Source organism: Notamacropus eugenii, chromosome 1 (genome assembly GCF_028372415.1).
Source record: "Notamacropus eugenii isolate mMacEug1 chromosome 1, mMacEug1.pri_v2, whole genome shotgun sequence".
Classification (NCBI taxonomy): Eukaryota; Metazoa; Chordata; class Mammalia; order Diprotodontia; family Macropodidae; genus Notamacropus; species Notamacropus eugenii.
Genome location: NC_092872.1, coordinates 715,425,600 through 715,452,112, shown reverse-complemented (window position 1 = coordinate 715,452,112; position 26,513 = coordinate 715,425,600). Strand labels below are relative to the sequence as shown.

The 26,513-nt window shown below is 42.0% G+C and overlaps 1 protein-coding gene across 9 annotated transcripts in view; it reads right to left on the bottom strand.

Moving 5' to 3' along the window:
* CNOT1 (CCR4-NOT transcription complex subunit 1) overlaps positions 1–26,513 on the bottom strand; it is a 103,879-nt gene that overhangs the window by 51,717 nt on the left and 25,649 nt on the right. For all 9 annotated transcript variants that reach the window (XM_072636622.1, XM_072636627.1, XM_072636624.1 and 6 more), the window contains exons 3-12: positions 21,212–21,319; positions 20,290–20,388; positions 19,226–19,294; positions 19,086–19,140; positions 17,788–17,991; positions 15,209–15,377; positions 13,745–13,871; positions 13,495–13,605; positions 3,905–4,075; positions 3,352–3,479 (exon numbers count right to left, since the gene is read on the bottom strand). In XM_072636622.1, the coding sequence (XP_072492723.1) occupies positions 3,352–3,479; positions 3,905–4,075; positions 13,495–13,605; positions 13,745–13,871; positions 15,209–15,377; positions 17,788–17,991; positions 19,086–19,140; positions 19,226–19,294; positions 20,290–20,388; positions 21,212–21,319 (1,241 nt within the window). The remainder of the gene's footprint in view (positions 1–3,351; positions 3,480–3,904; positions 4,076–13,494; positions 13,606–13,744; positions 13,872–15,208; positions 15,378–17,787; positions 17,992–19,085; positions 19,141–19,225; positions 19,295–20,289; positions 20,389–21,211; positions 21,320–26,513) is intronic.

Sequence of the window (26,513 nt, the reverse complement as noted above, 5' to 3'; positions counted from 1 at the left end):
CGCACTTCTAACATGTAGCACAGGGCCAGGCACATAGCAGGCACTTCTTAAATAAGTGATTGTGCTCATTTGCTTTACTTGACTTCAGTTACTGATAATAAAGGACAAGTCATAATAGAATTACAGGACCAAGATTTGGAGGTGGAAAGAACTTTAGAGTTAGTTAATTTGAAACACTCCCCAGACCCCCCCAATTATACTGAAGAGGAAACTGGGACTTTAAGACAACTCAGGTGGTTTGCCCAATTCACACAGCAGAGAACAAACATAAATCTCCATCTTCTTTTCTCTAAAAGTTCAGCACTCTCGATATATATCATGCTACATCTCATCACTCAAGTAACTGTAAATTTTTTTAAGTACCTATACTAACATGCACATATACTAAATACCTATAATAACGTTAATGAGTTTTATAAACTGGTTTACATAGCTAAGATGATTAATGATTATTTTTAGTTGGCAGACATGTTGAAGTTATGAGAATGATCTTACATATATAAAAAGGTTTTTCTAATAAGCAGGAATATCATTCTTTTTTAAACACTATTTGGAGAACAAATCCCTTCATCACAGCCAAGTTAAGTCTCATATTCTATTCTACAACAAGAAGGGCTTGGCTGCAGTAATTCCCTTTATTCCCTTTAAAATTCTTTTTTTTTCTTTTTTTTTATTATTAATTTATTTATTTAACTTTTAACATTCATTTTAACAAAATTTTGGGTCCCAAATTTTCTCCCCATTTCTCCCCCCCCCCCAAACACCAAGCATTCTAATTGCCCCTATAACCAATCTGCTCTCTCTTCTATCATCCCTCTTTTGTCCTGTAGGGCCAGATAACTTTCTATACCCCTTTACCTGTATTTCTTATTTCCTAGTGGCAAGAACATTACTCCACAGTTGTTCCTAAAACTTTGAGTTCCAACTTCTTTACCTCCCTCCCTCCCCAACCCTTCCCTTTGGAAGGCCAGCAATTCAATATAGGCCAAATCTGTGTAGTTTTGCAAATGACTTCCATAATAGTTGTGTTGTATAAGACTAACTATATTTCCCTCCATCCTATCCTGTCCCCCATTACTTCTATTCTCTTTTGATCCTGTCCCTCCCCATGAGTGTCAACCTCATATTGCTCCCTCCTCCCCATGCCCTCCCTTCTATCATCCCCCCCACCCTGCTTGTCCCCTTATCGCCCACTTTCCTGTATTGTGAGATCCCTTTAAAATTCTTAAATGTATTGCTGCATAAGAAAATCAAGTTTGTACTTTCACTTCTGGAGACCTGAGTTTAGGAACAAACAACCCCACAGTTTTTATCCAACAATTCATTCTAATTTTCTATAAAAGGTAGTATTTTTTAATGTTTCATTTAATACTGAATTAATATAAAAGCATTAGCCTTCTTGCAATTCAATAAAACTGTGCTTCTGGCTATAAACATTTTGGCAGTACACTGTTTAATCACATAACTCTAAGAAACTAAAGCAAAAAGTCAAAACACAATATGTAGTGGTAACGGGAAGGGTTAACGTGTTAGGTAGGGGCAGAGAACGGAGAAAAAAGCATGGGAAATAACACCAGGAAATAACAATTTCAAAGACACAGAGAAAGATCTAGGCACACTTCAGTAAACCTCACAACTGAGAAAAATATCACTTCAAATTTTAGGTAATAATTATGTGAATGATGTATGAGCATTGAATTGGACCCATTTAATCAAAAATATGAGTTTCTACATGGTTTCTAAACCTCCATCTAAAGAATAAGATTACAAAGTCTCAATGATTTATGTTGAATTTATATAGAAAGTACCTACTAAAATCTACACAGCATTCCTAGAGTTAAAATCAACCACAGTGATAGGCAAAAACCCAAGATACCAACTGATCAAAGCAAATTTAAATCAAAGGTGAGTAATCTTTTGGTTTAACTGCATTATCTCAAATGCTTAACTGCCAAGAGGAGTGACACCTGTTTATATCCATAACAGAGCTTAAGTTTTTAGAGTCAGCATCCTAACAACTTCAAGATAGAAACACAATTCTATGAAACCTTTTTTTCTCTGTAAAAAAATGACATGATAGCTAAAACTCTGCAAAGCATCTCTGCTGAAAATAGAAAAGGGGATTTCAAGAAACTGCTCTCAAACTTAATAATTTTACAGGAAAAAAAAAGCTACAATATTCATCCATTTCTTCCAGCTGGATGCCTATATTTTCCATAAAGAAACAGTGAAATTATCTTTCCTGGGGAGTGAGAATAAGGAAGAGATGGTGTTCCTATCCTCAAGTGATTAAAACCTAGAAATTCTTTTTTTAAAAGAGTTGCTAACGTTTCCAAAGTAACTCTAGCTTATTTGCTGCTTTCATTTATGTGGCCCTCAATAGTTTTAAACTTTATAGGAAAATGGGGAGGGAACAGGACACTACATACATAATGAGGTTACCCAAAAACCAGCTTTAAACATAGATATGAGTGAACAACAAACTCCATCAAAGAAAGAAAAAAGGTAATTTCTCACTCATCCATTTTATAAAATGAATGATGATCTAAGTTTTAAAACCCCTTTAAATTAAAAGAAGATTCTAGTAGATACAAAGAATCCTTCCTAAATGGTTGATTTTATACACATTCTTGAGATAAGTTTCCTCCTTTTATTTATTCATTTCTTTTAGAGGGGGTGGTATGGGAGGGTAGGGGGTGAGGGAAAGAAAAGGGACAAAAGTTATTTTCCTAAACAAAGGTTAGCTAGAAAAATTTATCTACTTTTGTAAGTAAAACAACTCCTGTTTTACCAGTAGAAATGACATCTCAAACCTCACCCCCTGCCGCCAAAGAAGATAAATCAGCAGCTTCATCTTCATAGCTGAAGTGAATCTATGGGCTACTAGTAATCAAATGACAATTATGATGCTGTTATATCTCTACCTCAAAAAAGAAAGACAACAGAAGATGAAGGAGGAGAAGGGAATTAAGTATTAAGAGGGGAAGAAGAGAAAAGAAATACTTAACACTATTTCAGGAAGCATGAAATTCTGGCCTTAAATTCAAATAACCACTTGTTAATATTCTCAAATTCCCAATTTTAGAACAAGCCTAACGTCAGGTAGTTCAAGAACAAAGATCTAGATCCAATTTTTTAAAAGGAAGTGTGTAGGAAATATTATCAATGGTAACATTCTTCACATAGGCCATCTTATAAACAGTGTGTAACAGCTGACAGACTACGAAGTTACGTAAGTCTATTACTACCAGTACACAATGCATTGAATTTGCTGGCTATTAAAAAGTTTCCCCATTTCAAAAGAGAGAGAAATCCAATTCCCACTGTAGGAAAGCAAGAGATAAGATTTACCACGTGGCAATTTCTCGATTGTCATCCTCCGGTGGTGCTTTGAGGATATCAGTGGCAACTGCGTGACAGGGATAGTCAGCAAAACAGAAGATCTCTGGATTTATCAGTGAATGTTGAATGAAGGAGAGCTAGAACAAGAAAGATATGAATTTTACTGCACCTCATTTAGGACTCACCGATGAACTCTTCCAAATTTAATATATCTTTTTCATAAATGCAGCACCACAATGCTATACTAAGTACAAGAAAATGGAAACATGTGAGTCTCTCCAGATACTCTTCACATTCCTACAAGTCACTCAGCTATAAAATCCAAAGGAAAGCATTGTGGTGATTTGCTGCTCGGATTCTTGTGCAAACAGCTGGATGGTTCTATTTAGATTGAGCATGCCTTATTTTTAAACTGAAGCTATACAGAAGTGCTATCACATTCCTTTAAAGTAAAGAAAGTTTATTTCTAGTTTACAACAAGAATCAAGTAATATAGGTAACATAATACTTTATCCATCAGTTAAATACTGTCATTACTTTCTTCTCGTATATATAGGCTTACCTGGCCCTCTGCATGTTTCCAAGGCCTATAAATAAGGTCCACTGGGAAGACTTCCAGGCCTAGACCTCTCTGAATGCCATATACCACATTCTGAAGTCCTTTGCTGTCACGAATTTGAAATCCAGGGTGGTCCAACTCATAAGTTACTTCCTTGAAATTCAAACTTGGATTCTAAAACCAGGAGGAAAAAATATAAACAAATAAGCCTACAGCACAACTTGCTACCGTCTAAAACTGGAGTTGGGGGAAGTTTGTAGGTTTTTTTCTTACAGTAGAATACTATTACCAGATCAATCTAAAGAGAAGCCTAAAGGAGCTCAACTTTAGGAGGAGATATTTTTTTAAATTATTCAAACAGGCTACAGAAAAACTGTGACTCTCCAATTCACAGTTCCCATTCATATGCTTTAAGTATCCTTCATTTTCTATGTCAAAATTCTACCACCTTTAGCCTGAGCAGAAAGAAACAAAGAATAAAAAAATTCAAGATATCATAATCAACCTTATCATAAATCTCAAAATCAGCCCACTGGCCAAAATGATGGTGTTGAAGACCTACTCAGTATTCTGTACAAGACATATTGCAAAGCCCTTCTAACCAAAGACTATGACAAGCCCTTAAATAAATACATGTATTATTGCCCGGGGTCTACTCCCGGGCCTTCGCCTCTCCACTTACCGATCCCCGGTCTTCGGACGTCTCCGGCCCCTCTCCCGGTTGGGGGAGGGCAATAAACAGGCAGAGCACCCGAAAGGAGTTGCAGTCAGCAAGCTTTATTGCATTTTTTCCCCTTCTCTTTCTCCTTCCAAGCCCTTGTGATCATCCCCTTTTATTATCCCCTGTCTCCTCCCCCTTACCTCCCATGGGTGGGCGAGCTCCTCCCAAGTGCCTCCCCGTGGGTGGAGCCAGCCTGTTACCAGGGCCATCCCAGTACCCCACAAGGGGGCAGGTTCGGACCCTCAGGCGTCTCACGGTCCTCACGGGGGACCCCGGTCCAGAGCTGTCCCCCAACATCTCCCCCTTTTTGTTTTACACAGGTAGGTTGGGCGATTCCCCCCATGGGGACCTGCCCTCGCGGTGTCTCAGAGACAAGACATCGCCTTTAAGACTCTCCAGTGCCCGTGTCAATAATTGCTGGAGGCACTTCAGGAGGCACGGCAGGACAAGACACATAAGGACAAGAACTGCAACGGAGGAGAGCACCCCTGGCAGCCAATGCAAGTCCAGGATTCATTGTAACCAATCGAAGATGGAACGCTCTTCTCGTTCACGCTTTTCCTCAAACGTTCTGGAGAGGTTATTCAGCTGATCAATGAGCAAGTCCAACTGATGGATGTCACCTGTGGCGTTATAAGCCAGCATAGCCCCCTGGAGGGCTTTGCGGACCGCCGGCCATTGATTGGGGAAGGTTGAGGAATCAATTGGGAGATTAAGCACGCAAAGCGGGCGATATTTGTAGTGGCACTGCAACATCTCGTAGCGTTGGTGTAAAGCCATCTGGTCTCCTAGCCAAATCACCGTGTCTTGTAGGGCGGTGATTTGACTTTGGAGGAGGTGATCAATATGGTCCTGACGGTGCCACGCTGCTACCTCTGAATTCATGAAAGATTGGAGGGTGGAAGCTAATAACTGTCCTTCCTCTATTAGTTGTAGGATCTGAAACTCTTCATACAATTCTATAGCCAGATTTACAAACCCCAAAACGTCCCCAATCCCATCCCTGCGGCTGCGGGGACGAAGTCCGCCCGTCGATATCTTCATCAATGTATTAAAAATGCGGTCTGCAGGTGTGAGCGTGAAAGCTTCAGCTTTAACTGGGAGCAATTGATAGGGAGGATTTATGACCAGCATAACTACATAGGAGGAATGGTTTCTCCGAAGAGTGTTAGTAAGAATGGGTTGAGTACAAGTGACATTATATGTAGGTAGGTTAGCCTGTGGTCCTTCATACTGTATGGTGAGGTTATTAGAGGGACACAGGAGAAAAGCACTGTTCGGAGGTGTTTGAACTTCTGCTACCACCTCATAGCAGAGGTAATCGGTGTCTTTTTGATGTCTGTCTGAACAGGAGGAATACTTCCCCTGGAACACGTGTTGCCATGTTTGGTACAAGTCCGGTTGAGTCCAAATTCCACTAGGTCCAGTGACTACCGCGACTGACAAATTAGTTGTTCCCAAGGCGGGCCCTATTTTCCACAAGTCACCATGTATCCTCCCATAGGGAATCACCACGGGAGTAGGGGCAGGCCTTTTCCCATAAGAGGTCGTATTATCTGCATCCCAAAACCAAAGCGTTGTGCCATTTGGCAATGGCGGACCTGGAGCCGCCATGCCTGTAGAACAGACCGCGAAGGAGTCAAACGTCAATGGATGACCCTTCGGGCAAGGAGGAGGCACAACGGGAGGGCTCCATTCTCTGGTCATGTTGGCAGCAGCATACGGGATAGCCAACAAGGTGACATTGACCGAGGTGCTATGATTAAGCAGTTCTGGATTGGACTCTGGCGGTTCAGTGAGTTCACGGGGAGTCAGGGGCACGCAGAAGCGGCCCCACGGAGCAGAGGAGTCATTCGCTCCGCACCCTCTGTACAGACAGACCAGAGGAGTCACAGACACCAACGACAGTGGTTTGGAGGGACTTCTCTCTATCGGCAGGTAGCTGTAATCTGCTTTTGGGGTCCCAGTCAGGATGGAGGCATTGCCATACATAAGAAGAGGGATAGGATGGTTTCCCCATCCGACCACTCTTAGGGCGGGGAGTCCCTGTGCTAATGCCCAGTAGGTGTCGCCCCTTTGATCTGCGGCTCGCTGCTCTGCGGGGATGGCGTTGTACCATTTGGACTGGACAGCCTCGGACCCAGGTAGGAACTGTTGAAGGGCTATCAGAAGTGTGAGCATGGTTACCTCACGCTGTTTGCACACCCGCTTCGGGCGGTGCCTTCCTCGCCGCCCTCGTCTCCTCCTTGCTTTCGGCTTCTCGCAGCTCGACTGCCCATCGCGTGGGGATCCAGATCTCAGTCCCTGGGTCGGCTTCATCTGGTTGGACACAAAGATACCCCTGACCTCTCGCTATGACTATTCCAGGGCCATGCCATTTGCCTTCTTGGTCCCTCCACCGGATTCGAGCTCCGGTGAGGCAGGCAGTAGGGGCCTTTAACGGCCTTTCCCTTCTGCCCCCCGTCTCATGGAGATAAAACCTTTGTGCGGGGCTTATGCCATCGTCCCGGATTTGCAAAAAATTGTGAGTGAAGACGGCTTGTGCCAGATCACCTCGGGAGAGGCGCCCCGCTGCCCTCACTCCCCCTTTTTGTTTTAAAAGAAGAGTTTTTATAGTGCGGTTAGCACGCTCAACAATGGCCTGACCAGTGGGATTATACGGGATGCCAGTAATATGAGTAATAGAAAATTCTTAACAAAAAGAGGCAAAGGCAGAAGAAGTATAAGCTGGCCCGTTATCTGTTTTTATAGGTTGGGGCACTCCAACCGCAGCAAAACAACCATAAAGGTGATCAAGCACTGCGCGGGTTGTCTCTTTGGGCTGTATAGAGGCTATGATGAAATTGGAGGCCGTATCAACACAAACATGTATAAGGACTTTGCCAAAGTGCGTGATATCCATTTGCCAAAGGTCGTTAGGGAGATCACCACGGGGGTTAACAGCGGTGTCTCGAGCAGGAGGGCGAAATGGGGCACAATTGACACACTGTTTGACTATTCGACGAGCGTCTTCTTTGGACAGGCCATAAAGGCGTCGCAAAGATCGGGCAGATAGGTGATACTTGTCATGGGCCGCTCGTGCTTCTAAATGCAAAGGAAATAGAAGAGCTTTGTCTACAATATCATTACCTTGATAAATTGGTCCTATGGTGGACATATGGGAACGAATATGCAATACATAAAGAGAAGTAGAGCGTTGTAACATGGACTCTTGAATATCATATAAGATTTGAGCTATAGTTGAAGCACGGGGATTAATAAGGGCAGAAGGTAAGGCAGCAATAGCATTTGCACAATATAAACTATCAGTGACAAGATTAAAGCTCTCATTAGGTAATATGGAGAGAGCATGTTGGATTGCCACTAGTTCTTTTGGGCTGAGGAATGTTCGGTGGTGTACACCTTAAGGAGTTGCTTAGAAGGGATATAAACTGCAGCCCTATGACATTTGGTGGCATCCGTAAAAACAGTGGGTCCCATAACTGGCTGTGGAGATACAATAGCAAAGGGAACCCGAATAGGAAGAACTTCCCATCCTCTAAGCGCTGGGGGGAGCGGAAGCTTCGCAATATTACACATGCATAGAAGAGAGGCCCATTCTGGGATTTCATCGGAGAAACACCTCAGGGCTTCCTCCGATGCCTCCAAGTTCAGAACGGGGAATCTGCCAAAAGCCAATAGGCAGCGTTCGGCACTTAAAAGAAAAAACTGGGCGATCATTCGCCACTTGTGTGGAAGGACTCTTTTGTGGCGAGGGGGGTATAGCCATTCCAAGATGCCATGTGATTGATAGAGACATCCAATGAAGGTACTTGCTTTTAATATAGTGGCATAAATGGGCTGATTGGGCTCCTGTTGCACAACGACAGCGGAGCACCTGATGAGGATGCCCTTGGCTGCCATTAAGGCCTCGGATGTCCAGTGTCTGGGTGAGAGTAGGGCAGGATCTCCTCGCAGCAAGTCATACAGCAGGTACAGATCACCATCGGGGATAGGGATAACTGCCCGCATCCACTGTATAGCGCCGATCAGCTTTTGAAAATCATTGAGAGTGGAGAGCTGAGAGAGATCAATGCTCGGAGGACGGCGAGCAATTCGCCCTTGTTTTAGTTCATAACCAAGATACTGAAAAGGGGGTGTGGTCTGTACTTTGTCTGGAGCCACAGTCAGCCCGTGGGCAGCTAAGGTATCAATCATAAGCTGAGTAAGGGCCATTGTGGAATCATGGCTAGGCGTAGCAACAAGAATGTCATCCATATAATGAATGATAATGGCCTTGGGGAAGCGCTGTCTAAGTGGAGAGAGGATAGCATGGACATACATTTGGCACATGGTAGGGCTATTTGCCATCCCTTGAGGGAGCACGGTAAAATGATACCGTTCATATGGTTGCTGGCGATTTTCCGAAGGGATGGAAAAGGCAAATTTGATCCTATCTTGTGGGTGTAGGGGAATGCTATAGAAACAATCTTTGATATCAATGATTGTCATAGTAAAATCTCGGGGGATCGCAGCAGGAGTGGGGAGACCGGGCTGTAGCGCCCCCATAGGCAGCATGCATTTGTTAATCTCTCTAAGGTCTATGAGCATGCGCCAGGATCTAATTTTCTTCTTTATAACAAAAACAGGAGAATTATAAGGGCTCGTGGTGGGCTCAATGCGGTCCTGTTTCAAAAGGGAGGCCACTATGGAACGTAAGACGGTGAGCTTTTGGGGGGATAGGGGCCACTGTTCAACCCACACAGGGGTCTCAGTTTTCCATGTTATAGGCAGGCTGCTCACCGTTACGGTGGCCCCAGCATGTTTAACTGAAGGTGTTCTGGAGTGGTAAGGTGTAACCCAAGTTGCTGGAGGAGGTCGCGCCCCCAAAGGGCGTAGGCAAGACCGGCCAATTTTAAGGGTCTAAAATATCCCTGATAATCCTCAAAGGTCCAACTCAAATGTTTAGCAGCCCGTAGCGCTGAACTAGCACCCCCTACTCCAGCAACCGGGGTAGCACCGACGCTCACCGCCCAACTGGGGTCCCATTGGGATGCATTAATAACTGACACATCTGCTCCAGTATCAAGCAGACCTATGATTGGACGCCCTTCAACCAGAATCTGTATCATGGGGCGATCGCCTACAATGGGAGAGCACCAATTAATTTGATGGGTGTTCTGCTCAGGCTCTTCAATCCAAAGCAGGGAGATGCCCCTCCCAACGGGAGTCCCTGGGGCAATATTTATAGGATAACAATGCGGATTAGTCAAATAAATCGTGGAGGACCCGCTGGACAACAATTGAGTATGGACTATGAATGGCACATAGCCAGAGGGTCCCACCACCAAGCGGGGAAAGGGAGCGGGGGCACATCAATCCCTTCAGTATGCCAAGGCCTTATAACTAAATCAGTGTCTGAGGGATCCGTGGCAGATGTGCATACTAAGGTTGTAATTTTTGGAGGGCTTGTTGGTACTGCTGCGGATACGACAGGGGTGCAGAATTCCCGGGCTGGGGGGCAGGGGCAGGGCCTACGGTCCCCACTGGGAAGACATGTTTCTGGGTTCGGGGGCCCCCCCGAGGGAGGCCCCTTTTCCCGTTTCCCGACCGAGGTGGTTGAGGCTGCGGCTTAGGGCGGCAATATCTGGCAATATGACCTGGTTTCCCACAGCGAAAACAAGTGGGCAGTGGTCCCACCTTAGCGGCAGGGCACTGGCTCTTAAAGTGCCCCATCTGACCACAGGGATAGCATTGCCTCTGGTCCTTGGCACCCTGAAGGGCCTGGGTCACCCCTTGGGCCACCGCCGTCACCATGGCCTGGTGGGTGTCTTTAGGTGGAATGTCTAACAGCCTCTCTACTATCTCCTCAAGGGAGGCGAGAGGCCCCAAGCCCGCTAGGGCTTGGGAGCATTCAGGACGCAGGCCATCTCGGACCAGCTGAGTTATCAGGGAATCCGTTCCTGGTCCCGAGCCAAGAGACCGCTGGACTGCAAGCTGAACCCTACTCACGAAATCAGTAGGGGACTCGCTAGCCCTCTGCTTTAACCCTACCAACTTATCCCTCATAGTCCCTGGGGCGTCAATCTTGGCAAAGCCCCTAATATGACAATACTGTACTGCAGCCATCACCTGGGGGTCGAATTGGAGCTGGTCAGCAAGCTGCGAGTATGGCCCTGCCCCTGTTATCATATTCACAGCGTCCTCTGTCCCTGCAATATTGTGTTCCTTGACATATCTGAGCGCCTCTCGTCTAACGGCAGCGCCATAGGCCACTACCTGCCCTGGTGTAAGAATAGCCCCCGATACCTCCCTCCAATCAGCTGGGGCCCACGGCCAAGTGGCTGTGGCATTCGCAAGGAGATGTTTCACATAAGGTGACGAAGGGCCGTATTTGGAGACGGCCTCCTTCAGTTCTTTCAATAATTTGAAGGGCACCGGTCGATGGAAACGGTTCTCGTTTCCCATCGGATCCCGCTCCACAATGACAGGGTAAGCGCCGGCCCCCTCCCACTCCTCTAAATCTATCTCCTGTCCCTCCGCCAAAGCTGCGGATAGGCTCTGAGTGAGTACACTCAGAGGCTCCGAGGGCCCAGACCGCCCGTAGGTAAATGACCGCGTTCCTTGTGATGATTGTGACAAGGACATGGCGGCTGGGGGGAAGGAGAAGGCATTAAGTCCGATCTCAGAAGGATTGGGAGTTCCTAAACTCTGTTGAAACTACTTCTTGCGAATTCCCCCGCCCTCTTTTGTTGTTCCAGGGACTTTCCATTCTTTCTTAAGGGTTCCTTCTGACGAGCCCTTTTTCTCGGGGACTTTCCAGGGGACCTTCCACTCCCTCTTGGGCGTTCCTTCCTCATCAAACTTCCCTTTTGTTCCTCCCCTCGGGGCTCTAGAGTCCCGCCCCTTGCTCAGCCGTGCGCCATCTTGAAGGGCGCGGTCCTGGTCCCTGCCTGCACATTCTCTTAACATACCCCATGGATATAAGGGCTGGGGCTCAGTATTATCCTCATCGGATTCCCCTTCTTCTTCTGTCGTCCCTTGAAGGGACTGCCCTGTTTGGGTCTCGCCGTTGGACCACCCGGGGGGACGGGGATCCGAACGCAGAAGCGTGGCGACCACCTGAAAGAACGTAAAGTCCTCCTCTGTTAGTACGCCAGGGCTTTCTTTCTCATAGGCGACCATCTGCTGTCCCACTACGCCCCATTTGGCTGGGTGTAGCCCACAATATTCTAACCAAGGGGAAACATCCCAGATCTTTTCCACAAATGCTCTACAGTCCCGGATGTGGGGCTTAAGCCCATGGGTCTTACAAAGCTTATACAACTGACAGGCAAGCACTCCCTTATCTTCGGGCTTCAGGTTGGGAAAACTATTTCCCTGGCCCATCCTGGCCACTTCCCAATACTGAGACTGCCTGAATCTTCCCGCAGTAGCGGGTCAAGGCCAATTCTCAATACTGAGGCTGCCTGAATCTTCCCGCAGTAGCGGGGCAAAGGCGGATTCTCCTCTCCTTACAGTGGCCCCTGTTCAGGCGCCAGCTGCCTGGGGTCTACTCCCGGGCCTTCACCTCTCCACTTACCGATCCCCGGTCTTCGGACGTCTCCGGCCCCTCTCCCGGTTGGAGGAGGGCAATAAACAGGCAGAGCACCCGAAAGGAGCTGCAGTCAGCAAGCTTTATTGCATTTCTTCCCCTTCTCTTTCTCCTTCCAAGCCCTTGTGATCATCCCCTTTTATTATCCCCTGTCTCCTCCCCCGTACCTCCCATGGGTGGGCGAGCTCCTCCCAAGTGCCTCCCCGCGGGTGGAGCCAGCCTGTTACCAGGGCCATCCCAGTACCCCACAAGGGGGCAGGTTCGGACCCTCAGGCGTCTCACGGTCCTCACGGGGGACCCCGGTCCAGAGCTGTCCTCCAACATATTATATTGAATTAAAAGCTGTTCATTTTATCAAATAGAAGCTTCAGGCTCCAATTTAATCTGATTAATAACTAATTCCTTTTCTAAAACAAAAATTCAAGTACAAACTCTTCATGTGAAATTGACCTTTGTCCAGATCACTATTCTTCATCTCAATTAACAAGAAAATTGCTACTACGCAGCTAACAAGATGAAGATGAAGGGTTTGTTTGATAATTTTAAGAAGTAAGTTTAAAAGCTGACCAACTGGTTTATGCCACAATGGAAGCAAAAGGGACAGGGAGAAGAAACTAATTGAAGTAGAAATCTAAATTAAAATACAACCTAAAACCATCATCATGACTTTTTGGTTCCAAGGATTCCAAAAACTTCCTATATTTCAATACTTCCTTTCAATTTTACTTAAAATGCCACTTAATTAAGGTCCTACATAGGATTTTAATATTCCAGAATAGTTTGACTATTCAAGCTATAGTAACACAATCTGTGGCTAACCTAATGTTTATAATCTTGGATATTATCCTTGAGAAAACTCCATTCACATCCTCAATTACCCTCAAATGGATGCTTATTATATTGGCAAACTATGACCTTCTTTTAATTTCAGCATCCCTAACCTCAAAACTTCAATCTTTCTTCAGAGAATGAATCCCTTTGATTCTTTCTATTTCTTCCTCCTACTCTTTTCCGAGCACTATCTTCTAGTGCCCAAAAGAAGTCTGCAAAGGTCCATAATACTGACAAATGGTCACTGCTATCCAACCATCTTGGAGATCACCTTTCCACAAACTTATTCCATCGTCTAATCTTACCTGTTCTATCACCTAACTTTTTTTCTATTTCATTTGCTAGGGGAATATAGTAAAGGAAATGTGAAAGAGAAAATCTGCCTTGAGAATGAATGCAGCTGTTTAGTTCTTCCCTTTGGAATCTACTCCACCCAACACTTAAAAAGTAGAATGGCAACAAACTCACCAACTCTTTGAGAACATCAATCAAGACTTCAACATTCCAGGTGTGGGCCTGCGCTCCATCACTTTTATCTTTTCCATCACTCCATATTCCACTGCCAGGAGCTGAGATAGACTGCAAACATGGAATTTTTCATTAGCAAACAGAAATATAAGAAATGGCTGTCAGTCATAATCGCGGAAGAATTTAATTACAATGAAGAAACTAGACTATTACAAGTCATTTGGTAAAATATTTGGCCTCTGATACTCACTTGTAATGGAATGCCATCTGTTAATCCTGAATGAGTCCGAGCCATCATTCCCAAAACCCTGGCAACCTGAGCAGCTGTGACCTCTCGAACACCAAACTGCATGATTATATTGCGACATTCTTCAATGCTGAAAGGAAAATATTAACTTTAAAATAGGATGCTACACCCCAAAATTAACCAGTCAATAAATATTTGTGAATTGCCTACTGTGTACCAGATATGACACTGAGTGCTGGAGACACAAAGAAATCTAAAGGACGGCCCCTGATCTCAAGGGGCATAGTCTGACCGCGGAACTTCTGAGTTAACTTGGTAACGGTCAAATAAATGGAAAAGTAAGATTAACAATTTTTGAAGTGTGTTTGCATATATTACATAGCCTAGGTAATTTGTCTCATTTTCTATTATTTTAATACTGCTGGACTAGAAGTATAAAATCTACATAACTAATCATGACAAAAACAATAACCACAAACAGAAACAATTAACATTGGGAATTACTGTGAGTAGAGAGGGATGCTGATGCACTGTTGGTGGACGTCTAGAAAACAACTGAAATTATAGAAAGAAGTCGTTTAACATATTCATAACCTCCGACCCAAAGGTTTCATTGCTAAGTATATACTGCAACAAATGAGGTCATGGACACTAAAAAAGAAAAAGAAAAAAAAGAAATGCCCATAGACCAGGCCTGCACAACCTGCAGGCTGCTCAAAATCCATTGGCCTGCCATAGACTCAGGAAGGGCTAAACAAATTATGGTAGGTATATGAATGTAATGTAACACTACTGTGAGCCTGTCTGCCTCATTTACAAAACGGGGAGAATAATACCACCTACCTACCTGGGTTGTTGTGAAGATCAAATGAGATTAATAACTGTAAAGCACTTATCAAGTGTCTAGAACATAGTAGGCACTATATAAATGTTAGCTATTATTATTATTAATATTACTATGCAATGATGCGTGAATACAAAGAAGCAAAGCAAAGGAAGACCTACATGAGAAGTAAGGGGAAACAGGAAAAAAAAATAACAGAGACTAAAACAATGAAACAGAAACTACAACGAAATATTTACAACTGAACGCTGGGAACTGATAACCAAGTTTGACACCAAAGAAGAGAGACAGAAGACCCCTCCTCCCCACCGCCTTTGCTGGGATGGAGTTAGACGATGGGTGTGGAATAACACAAATAAAGTCAGATGTTTAATAGACTGGTTGGTTTGGCTTAAACTTTTCCCCCCTCTTTTATTCTTCATTATATGGGCTGACTCTCTGGAGTAGAAAGGGATAACATTCAGAAATATAAAAGGTATCAGTGGTTTGTTTCCGCTTTTTTAAAAATACAATCAAAGTAAAGACATAGGTGGCAAACTATTTAATATCAGGAACACCTTTCAGAAATCCATAATGGAATTTATAGGTAATTTTTTTTTCACAGTAATACTATTACTACCAACCTTGCACAGAAGCCATAGCCTACTTCTTGCATAAAGTCTGCCAGAGAACTCTCCATCATGGTTTTAGCTATCCCTCCAGAATCAGGCAGGATCCTGTCCATTAGAATGTCCCGTTTTTCAGAGTAAAGTAGTGGTGCAAGCACCACAGGACAACGTTCCTGGGGAAAATCTGTTCAAGAAGAGAGATGGTTAAAAACTAATAATAATAATAGCTAGCATTTATATAATACCTACTATGTGACTAGCACTGTGCTAAGCACTTCACAAAAACACTGTCTCATTTGATCCTCAAAACAAAACAACCTTCGAGGTAGTTGCTGTTATTATTCCCATTTTTACAGGTGAAGAAATTGAGGCAAGCAGTGGTTAGGGGTCTGACCAGGATCACATAGCTAGTTGCCTACGGCCAGAGTTGAACTCAGGTTTTCCTAACTCCAAACCCAGCACTCTGCTCAACGGGACACCCAGCTACCTTAGACAATTGCTGGGCTGCTCTTCAGTCATTTTTCAATTGTGTACAAATCTTTGTGACCCCGTTTGGGGTTTTCTTGGCAAAGAAACTGGAGTGGTTTGTCATTTCCCTCTCCAGGTCATCTGACAGATGAGGAAACTGAGGCAAACAGGGTGAAGTGACTTGCCCAGGGTCACACAGCTAGGAAGTGTCTGAGGTCAGATTTGAACTCACAAAGTTGGTTCTTCCTGACTTTAGGTCTGGTGCTCTATCTATCTAGCTGTAGCACCAAGCTGCAGCACTAATTCTTATGTTAATCAAATATTAAGCAAGCCATTTTCCATTTCCCACAAAAACTTGGCTCCTGTCATTTACAGGTTCATAGTCAAAACAAAGCCATAACTTGATCAATCCTAGGATGAGTTACTAAGCTCATCTGAACACCTAACTTCCACCTTTTCATGCTTCATGTCAGTCAGTTACGAAGCACTTATATGAAGCATTTATTATGTACCAAAGGACCCTGCTAAGCATGCATATGTGTTCCTTATGGTTCTCCTTTGGAAAAGATGACTCTTGGTGATGTGACATTACTACTGGGATCAAAAGTACAAAATCAGGGAAAACAGACCCTGCCCACATATACTATACGTTCCGAGTAAATACAAGACAGAGTATATGGAGAATAACCTCCGAGGAGAAGACCCTCAAAGTTAGAGGGCCTGGGAAAGGCTTCCTGAAGAAGACATGAGTCTTGAAGGAAGTCAAGAAAAAGATTCAAAAGTGAGGAAAAGAGAGCATTTTAGGAATGAGGACACCTGGCACCGAAATGGAAAATAGAGCAGTATGCAAAAGAACAGCAAATGGGCTGGAGCATACAGCAGTGAGTCTAAGAAGACTGGAAAGATAAGAAAGGATCTGGCTGTAAATGCCAAATAAAAGAGTCTCTATTTGATCCTGGAGGTAATTTGAAGCCGTGCTGTAAGAAAATCACTTTGGTGGTTCAGTGGGTGGATGGCGGATGGCAGACCAGTTACTATTTCAGTGTTCCAGAAGAGAGGTGGTAACAACCTAAACTGAGGAGGTAGATCTGAATAAAGAGAAGGATGTATGAGAAATGCTGTAAAAACAGAAATGTCAAGATTCGGGACTACACTTCACATGTGAAGGTGAGAATGAGGAGATAAGGATGACCCCCAGGTTGAAAGTTTGGGTTAATGGAAGGATGATAGTCCTTGACTTTGGTTTGTAGTATTCTAGCCTAACAGTATTTTTTAATAGTGCTTTCATGTTAGATTAAAAATGACCAGTCAGTATTAGTCTGATAACATTCACAATAACTAAAATATCAATTGGTTTTCCCCATAAGAGAACTGCCAATCAATTTCTAATTCAAGAGCTGGCAGAGAACTATATGAATGCTCCTATTTGCTTCCCTTTAACTGAGGAGATGAAATAATGCAATTCAAAGTGGAGTCCTAAAAACCCCAGAAGACACCAACAAAGGCCAAGATAGATGGCAAAAGCAACTATGCCCCATCACCAAGAAGAAGCCCTTTTCCAAAGCAGAAGCCTTCAGGACCATATTTCTGAGACTTAAAACTATTACTTTCATTTTCAAATATCCTAAACTACTAAGAGGAAAACAAAATGTGGGGAAAGGCTTAGAACAACCTCTCAACTGCACTCACATCCAGTTTCCAGAGCAGATTTGTTTGGACTTAACTACAGCTACTCCCAATGTTTCTATCATCAAGCATCCTTCTTAAACCTGTTCAAAGGTCTTTGGTGATCTTATTCTAAAAAATTTAACTGAAGAGTCATATTACACATAAATTCCAGTGCCAACATAGGGTTCATCAGATCACTGAACTTTCTCTCCAAGTAAAAGACACCAGAATGAGAATCACAAGCTAGGTAAAGAAGATTAAACAGCATCATCAAGAATTTACAGCACAAAACACTCTGCAGTGCTTTTAGTAGGACATTTAACAAGAGCAAAAGGGTGAATATGTCTCCCTTTGTAGGGCTCACTTGCTAAATAAAATTATTTTTAATGAGATAAACTGAAGGTAACTAAGGATTGCCATTCGTAACAGTCCACCAGACAGAGAGGAAAGAGTCTTACCTCTACGCAGTGTCTTAAGAAAAGCGTCGATCTGTTCCTGTCCAACCCCAAAAGCTCCCTTCTGCCCAAAAAGGAGATGGGAGAGGAGGAGGTGCAGGACCTCTATGGCAATATCTTGGAAGCCACCTTCTTGATTTCCACTGACGTCTGCGTCAATGTAAGAACGCAGAAGATCTGGAAGCTTCTGTTTGACAAACTGGGCAGCTAGAAGAAAAAACCAACAATAAGCCATTAATTGCTGTACTATTGAAAAAAAAACAAAACTAACTCCTAAGAACCCAGTGCTTCTCTACTGCCCCTCCAAACCCCACCCTTTATTCTCTTCTTGTTCCCAACTCTAACACTGTCAAATCAGACCAGGATCAAGCCTGACCCTGGCACACAACTAATTCAATTTTAAAGGGCACACCACTCTAAAATGAAGCTATGTTAAAATGCCCACAGAAAGTCTGGGCACAGTCACTATTACTTTTTTTAAAGTCTCCATGCCCTCCCCCCTATACACACACACACACACACAAAGACACACAAATATGATAAGCTAAAACAAGAAAAAGAAAAGGCAGATTATCATGAGACATGGTCACTGTGTTGGTTGTGCTTAATAATTTCTCTTTTGGGACAGCTGGATGGCACCGTGGAGAGAGGGTTGGGCCTGGAGTTAAGAAGACTGAGTTAGAGACTTATTGGTTGTGTGAAGCTGGACACGTAAAATGAGGATAACAATAGCACCTAGCAACTCGCAGGGTTGCTGTGAGGATCAAAAGAGATAATAATAATGAAACACTTAGCAAAGTGCCTGACACACAGCGAATACTATATAAATGGTTAGCTACAGAGAGTTTACTGGAGGGTGGGGTAGCGGATATCTGGGAATGACTGATCCAAAAAAAAAGACATCAATTAAACAATATTCAACTGTTGTTGGAAAGACATGATTGTTGCTTTCTGAAGTGTGCAAGCACCAAACAGAAGAAGTAGTCTATCAAGCTTAAAAAAAAATTTCAAAGTAGCATAGCTCCATATAATCAGCAGGGACATGTGGGAATGTGTTTTCAAAATCATCTTCCCACCTTTTCTACAGCCTGACTTCCTTTCAAAAGTGCTGTTGCTAAGAACTAGGGTTATCACAAGGTGATCTGTGACAATTAGGTATTATTTCAACATCTAATAGGCAACCAAGATTTAGACAGAAAATGAAACACCTGATTACCTGGGCCTAGGTAAGTTCTATTTTACTTTTAAAAAGTAGGAATTCTATTTTCATTAAAGCATTTTGGAGACCTTACTGAACTTACCAAAACCTCGTAGATCGGAGCTGGAAGAATTCAAGAGAGCAAGACCAAAAATAACCTGAAGCAAGAAGATGAGATTAAGGTAAAAAACTTTGATATGCTCATTCTAATTTACCCAATCTTCACTGTCCAAAATCACCTACCTCTTGAACTTTGCTTAACTTGAGAACTTTACTCAGCTGGGCAAATAAGTGGGGTGAAGGCTTTAGACTCTGAAATCAACAAAATTGTTACACATCAATTATTAAGTTTTCTAAAATTTCTATCTGTTCAGTGAATATAAGCAAAACAATTCTATAGAGGGCCTGCCCACAGCAAAACACACAAAACCCCATAATTATAGCCTAGTATCTATCACCCTTAATTTTCAATCACATTTCTTCCACAAGAAACTATGAAAAAGGAAGTAGATATGGCCCAGGCTCACACACTAAAAAAAGTGCTAGAGCCCAGGTCTTCTGTCAGTAAGATAAAAACTCTTTAAAGCCAGTCAAGTTTCCTTTTCTCTTCACAACAGGAATGACTGCAGAGCATAATCCAAACTTTGTAGGTCTTTTTTTTTTTTTTTAAACCATGTAAGCCACCTGCATTTCATTACAGAGGGTCATGGTTACAATGCCAACAGTTAAACTACAATGAAAGGTAGTAGGAAAAAGCTGTGGAAAAAAGCACTGAATGCAGAATAAGAAAACTGGGTTTGAATCCCACATCTTGTTAGTACTTGTGTGACTTCAGGAACATCACTCACATTGTCTAGGAATAAAATTTCCTAATCTACAAGATTAAGGGGTTGACCACATGACTTTTAAGGGTCATCAAATTCTAAGATCCTTTATCTCTTGGGGTTTAAAAACAGCATGATGTTAATGCATTATAATTTTTACTGAGATCTTTACCACCAAGATAATAAGCTAGATACAGAGGTGGGAAAGCTGCAGCCTCAAAGTCATATATGGCCTTCGAGGTCCTCAAGTGTGACCCTTCGACTGAATCCAAACTTCACAGAACAAATTCCCTTAATAAAAGGATTTGTTCTGTGAAACCTGGACTCAGTCAGAAGGCCACACTCAAGGCCCTACAAGATCACATGTGGCCTCAAGGCCACAGGTTTCCCACCCCTGCACTAGAACATCTGAGAAAGGCAAATTGGCTCTTCTGAAAAACCTAATATCCAGTTCACAGGATAAAAATTATAAGGAATACAAACCTTCTGATAGTGCAATGGATTATCAATGGCATAGGACAGCGTTGAGATAAAATTTGGCTTTGTAATCAGTGATGCACACTCCTGAATCAGAAACTGAGTCTAAAAAAAAAAGAACAATTAGTAACTATTCAAATTGTTTAAATTATTCAAATGCTTATACCACAAACCCCTGATCTTTTCAGAATTTTTTAAAATAAAGGGTATATAAATCTATTAGAATACTTTCTCATTACTTTAAAGAAATTTTAAAAAATATCCTGCATTAGAAAAACAAAACTATAAGGACAGCTAAATCAACGTAATGACCAATACTGATCTTAAGCAGATGAGCAAACAGTTCTCTTAATACAGAGATGAGGGACAAATCTTTATTATTTAAATATAATATTTACAACCAATGCAGATGCCACTGTGTCCATGCAGTAATACTTATGTTAAGTAAAAGGGTATTTCCCACAACACTTCAGATCTTCACCAAAGGTGATTAGGAGGCAGTCTCCCCTTCTCTCAGCAGGGCATTCCCTCTATCCTCCACAAGAAAAGCTATTGCTTCCTAACTTGTGATTGGGGGTGGGAGGAGGAGAATCCTACACCCCTTACTTAGGATGATCCCACAGAGTCAGCTGGCACCTACTCCACTTTCAAGTGAGAAAAGCCCTAAGAGAACATACTTTCCCAGAACTAGACCCAGAACTGTTGAAAGTCCTGTACCCAAGACAGCATGACTATTTTTTAGCCATTAACAGCACTGTCTTAGAGTTATATAAACTAAAACTCCCTACCAATCCCCTTCCAGCTATTAAAGAGGATTACCTTCAAAAGAATTTAATTGATTTGCCACTATCACTGAATGTTTTCTGTCCAAAGTGAAAACTGTGTAGTTAAAAGAAATACATATAATTTGATTAAGTTCAAAAAGTACCTGATGAAAATCTTTGCCGCTACTTTTACCATCGCCACTGAAATCCACATGAGAAAATAGGCAGCGTAATAAATGCCTATCTGCCTCCGGGCCGTGTCGATTCACAATCTGAAGGAACCAATGAATATGTCTTCATTCAAAACAGGAAAAACAATATATTTCTTTGCTTAAAAACTCAAGTCAAAACAATGCTCAATCTAGAATGAATACCAAATTATAGAAGAAGTTGTGATGCCAGTCCTATTGACTTTATAAATAATGAAATCTGTATTTAAAACATTCAGTTACCACTGACAAAAGGGAAAAAAGCTAATTAGCACACAATCTGAAAATCATTTTAATCAATAGGTATAATACAATTACGCTGATCTTGAAGATACAGGAAACTTTAAGCCAGCAACATTTCACATGGGCTATGTTTAAATAATAATAATATCATAATTTTTCTAAATTTGGCCTGTCCTAACTTTTTTAACTTGTTTGCCTCAAAAAAATGGCAGCAAATAGGTTTCACAGTAGATAGAGGCCTGGGCCTGGGTCAGAAAGAGCTGAAATCAAACCCAGCCCCAGATACTTACTAGCTGTGTGACCCTGGGCAAGTCACTTCCCCCTGTTTACCTCAGTTTCCTCACCTATAAAACAAGTTGGAGAAGAAAATGGCAAACCACCCAAAGTATCTTTGCCAAGAAAATCCCAAATGGGGTCATACAGAGTCAGGCTCAACTAATAAACTATCAAAAAACCTCAAAAAAGAAGCTATTGGTCCAAATATAGTAGTTTTGAATGAATTAAAAATCATGTAAGCATTTACTATGTGCCAAGCACTAAGCTAAGCACTTGGGGATACAAAGAGAAAAGGTAGAATAGTCCTGCTCTCAAGAAACTCATACCCTAAACTGGAAGAGACCACACACTAAAAAAAGAAGTTTGGGTTCAGGGCTCTAAGGGTGCTCTAAGGGTCTTCCACTCCACTAAAAGAAAGAGTTGTTGATTCCCATCTCATCTTAGCCATGTGAGCGCTAACCATTTTTGAGCAGCTTTTTTTTTCTCGGGGGGGGGGGGGGGGGGGGGGAGGGAGAAAAAGCACCCCAAGTGCCATAAGTATCTGGGCAGTTTAAAACACTGTTCTTAGAAGTTTTCAGCAGTTTGATCCAAGTTCAAGAAAATCTTACATTAAAACTTTAATATTCATAAAGTTCCCAAATCAACTAGTATCCAGTCAGGTTTGGAGGGAGCAAGAGATTTATCTAATCCAAGAACCGGGACTGGAAGGAGACCAAAGTGAAGAGGAAAAGTCTTGACTGCCAACTGGGCTAAACAGGAAAAGCTGCATGCATGCAAATTAGTTGTCATTTCCCCCAAGCTACTTTGAAATGATTGCTGACCTTTATACTATATTCACCCTAAGATTAAATGACTGTCTCATTTTAGTCTTACCTCCAAAGAAATCTAGCCTAATATGCAATGACAGTGATCACATTCAACATACAAAAAATACTTCATATATTCCTAACTTCATATATTCTCATCTACCAACCAGGACCAAATTACAGTATAAAAATATCAAAGAAAGAAAATAATCCAGTAAATCTTTAAATCAATTCCAGAATTCCAATCTCCAAGGTCAACAAGTTACCAAGAGAATGCTGAACTACACCCCTGTTTTTCTCATCATCTACATCGAGGAAAATGATCTCGGTAAAACAATTCAGTAGGTTATTTTTTTCCTTCTAATAACCAATTTAAATTAATTGTTCCTAGTCTCCAAATAGACATTCCTATTCTTTACTTTAGAAAGTGTGATGAAGTTAGATATGGCTCTGCAAAACATGGGAACTAAAAATTCAAGTTCAACAAGTAAAGCTTACACTATTCTAATTAGTTGTAAAGGCCAATAACAAATACTCTTTGACCATTTCCTCAGAAAGATCAGTTGGAATCTCTGCCTTAAACAGGAAATGCACTAGATTTCACCTGAGTTCTGCCACTCACTACACAGCATTTCACACAGAGCCCTGGGAAAGACCTTAGCTTAAAAAGGTCAAAGTCTCCCACCGCATCTGGGGACATCTCTAGTCATCCTGATCCGTACTGCCACTGGACCCAAATGGCTCCCGAGGAATGAGGCCAGTGACCTTGCATAGCCCTGCCTCACTTCCTGGTGTCACTGATCCTCTTTGAAAATAAAGGACAAACAAGAGCATTTTATAAGAGTGAACTTCTCAATCTCATCTGTAAAATGTATAAGGTCCCAGGCAGCTAGGTGGCACAGTGGGTACTGCTGGGAGCGAGGTCAGAAGACATCTTCCTGAGTTCAAATCAGGCCTGAGACACTTTACTATCTATGTACCCCTGGGCAAGTTCCAACCCTGTTTGTCTCAGTTTCCTTATCTATCAAATGAGCTGGAGAAGGAAATGGCAAACCACTCCAGTATCCTTTCCAAGAAAATCCAAAAGAGGTCACAAAGAGTTGTACTGTAATCTAAAAGACTACTGAATAATAAAACACACACACGATACCTTCTACCTCTAAATCTACAATCCTTTACATTGAGACCCAACTTATTAGCTGTGTCTTAGGCAAATTACTGCCTCACTAAGTCAGTCTCCTCAATTCTAAAAAGAGAAAATAACTGCACTATCAACCTTACCGTGTTATCATGAGCAAAGAGTTTTTAAAAACCAGAAAATATAATATAACTGTGAGTTTATTAATCATTACAATACTATAGTAGAAAAGAAAGGGAAAATCTAATCATTGATACATTAAGTAATCATATCTTCAAAGGAAATGTGCTACATTAAAAACTAAGTAAGATCATAAGATGAGAGAAAAACTTTAATCTTAACTGTTCATACATTAACAGGGGACAAGTATATAGAAGTTTAGACTGAACAAAGACACCACTAACATTTCCCTCACTTACAGGTTTGAGAAATATTGTAACACAAGGATAGCAAAAATAGGCTGTTAAGAATTAGCGAGGTGATGGGTTAGTTAATGCTCAACTTGCAATCAGGAAGATACAACTTTGAATCAGTTAAGTGACAAATCACTTAACTTCACCTCAGTCTCCTCTACTGGTTTTTCATCTACTTCAGACCATGTCTGCACCCCAAAGCTCTATTCTGGGACCATTCCCTTTTCACTATTTATAATATCTCATCAGCTCCTTCTCTAAGCAAATGATTTCCATATCTATACATCCAGCCTCAATCTCCCTCCTAAGCGCCTCCTGAACATCTCAAACTGATTGCCCTGATAGGCCTCTCAAATGTAATGTGTCCAAAACTCTCCCAACTTATTTTCTGATACTGACAAGAGTGCTACCATTTTCTGTCACCTGGGAATCATATTCAACGTCTCACTCTCTCACTCCACAAATCCAGTATGTTGCCAAATCTTTTCATTTTTACCTTCACAATACCATATGTGTGTATACACAGCATTACACACAGACACACATTAGAGACATATATATTATACATATGCATATATTTTCCCTTCTCTCCACTCACATACCCATCAGCCTAAGTTCAGGCCCTCACCACCTCTCACCTGGACTATTGACAAGTCTTCTAATTGGTCCCTCTTTCTCAAGTCTCCCCATTACAATCTATACTCATGCAGCTGCTAGAGTAATTTTCTGAAATGTTGGCGTGACTGTGTCATCCTCTACCCAGTAAGGTCCAGTGGCTCCCTAGTACCTCCAGGATCAAATACCACATTCTCTGTTTGATATTTGCAGCTCTTTGTTACCTGGCCCCTTCCTCTCCTTGCAGTCTTCTTACACCTTACAGTGTTTCATGGATTCTATGATCCAGCTTGCACTTACATCCCCGTAACACTCCATTTGCCTTTGCCCTGGTTGACTCTCATGCCTGGACTGTTATTCATTCCCTCCTCCACTACTTCAGTCCCCCCATCTTCCACAGGCCTAGTGCTAGTCTCCTTCCTTGAGGGGAGGGAACTGCCGTCTGCTTAGTGGCTGTGGCACAACCACTGCTTAACGAATGCTTGCTGACAACGCCTTCATTCATTATCCAAAAAAAAAAAAAAAACTGGCAGCGCATTTAGCTTATAAACAAGACACATTTACAGCTACTCCTAACAAGTGAATAAATTTAGATGATGTATACACAGCTACAAAAAGGTCAATTAAAAGAGATCAGAAGTAAGCACAAGTCATTTGTTCATAATTCTACTAAGTATTTTCTTAATGTGATAAAACCAATTGCTGACCAGGATGGGTAAAAATATAAAAACAACTATACTTTTTAAAAAACCAACAAGAAGATGGTCGTGATGTGTTGAGGCTGGATAGAGCTGGATAGATATTATCATGCAAAAGTAAATTTAATTTTTAATGTTACTGCATGTGATAATATGTTCAAGCAAACTTTGGTTAAGTTTTACAAATAAGTTACAACATATCATTCTTTATCGCTAATTCCCTCAACAGCTGAGATGCTTAGACATCTATTTCATAGTAGAAAGAGAGCTGACCTCACTACCCGGAAGAACTAGATTGAAGCCCCACCTCTAACACATACTGCCTTGTGTAACCCTGGACAAATCATTTTAAACCCACTGGTTTAGGCTGGTGGTGTCAAAATCAAATAGAAACAAGGTCACTAAATCGTATATTAGAATACCTGTGGGTCACAAATTATTGACTTGGAAAACCACATAGTAACATTTTATAGTATTTTTATTTATTTTGCTAAATATCTTCCCCCGCACATTACATTTTAATCAGTTCCTGCAATAGCAGAGAAGGTGGCAATTTGAATTGCTAAAAGGCATTTTACCACCTGGGCTTATGTTAATAAAATGACAGGTCCAACCCCTATCCCTAAATACAATCAGAAATTCTAGCCTAACATGGAAGTTACTGTTCAATAAAAGCTTATCAAAGAGTTTTGAAAATCATAAAAATGAACTGGTCAAAGTCCCTTAAATACTTTGAATCATTTGGGATTATGGAAGTAATAATTTAGTTTACTAAAAGTATCTATAGAAATGAACTGGTCCAACCATACTGGAAAGTAATTTCGAACTATGCCAAAAGGGTTATAAAATTGTGCATACCCTTTGACCCAGTAATACAACAAGGTTGGTGTCCTGAAAGAGAGCAAAGGGAAAGGAAAAAGACTTAGTTGTAGAAAATATTTATAGTAGCTTTTTGTGGTGGCAAAGAATTAGGGATGCCCACCAACTGAGGAATGGCTAAAAAAATTATGGTATATGATTACAATGGAATACTGTTTTCCTATAAGAAATGATGAATTTCCTTTCAGA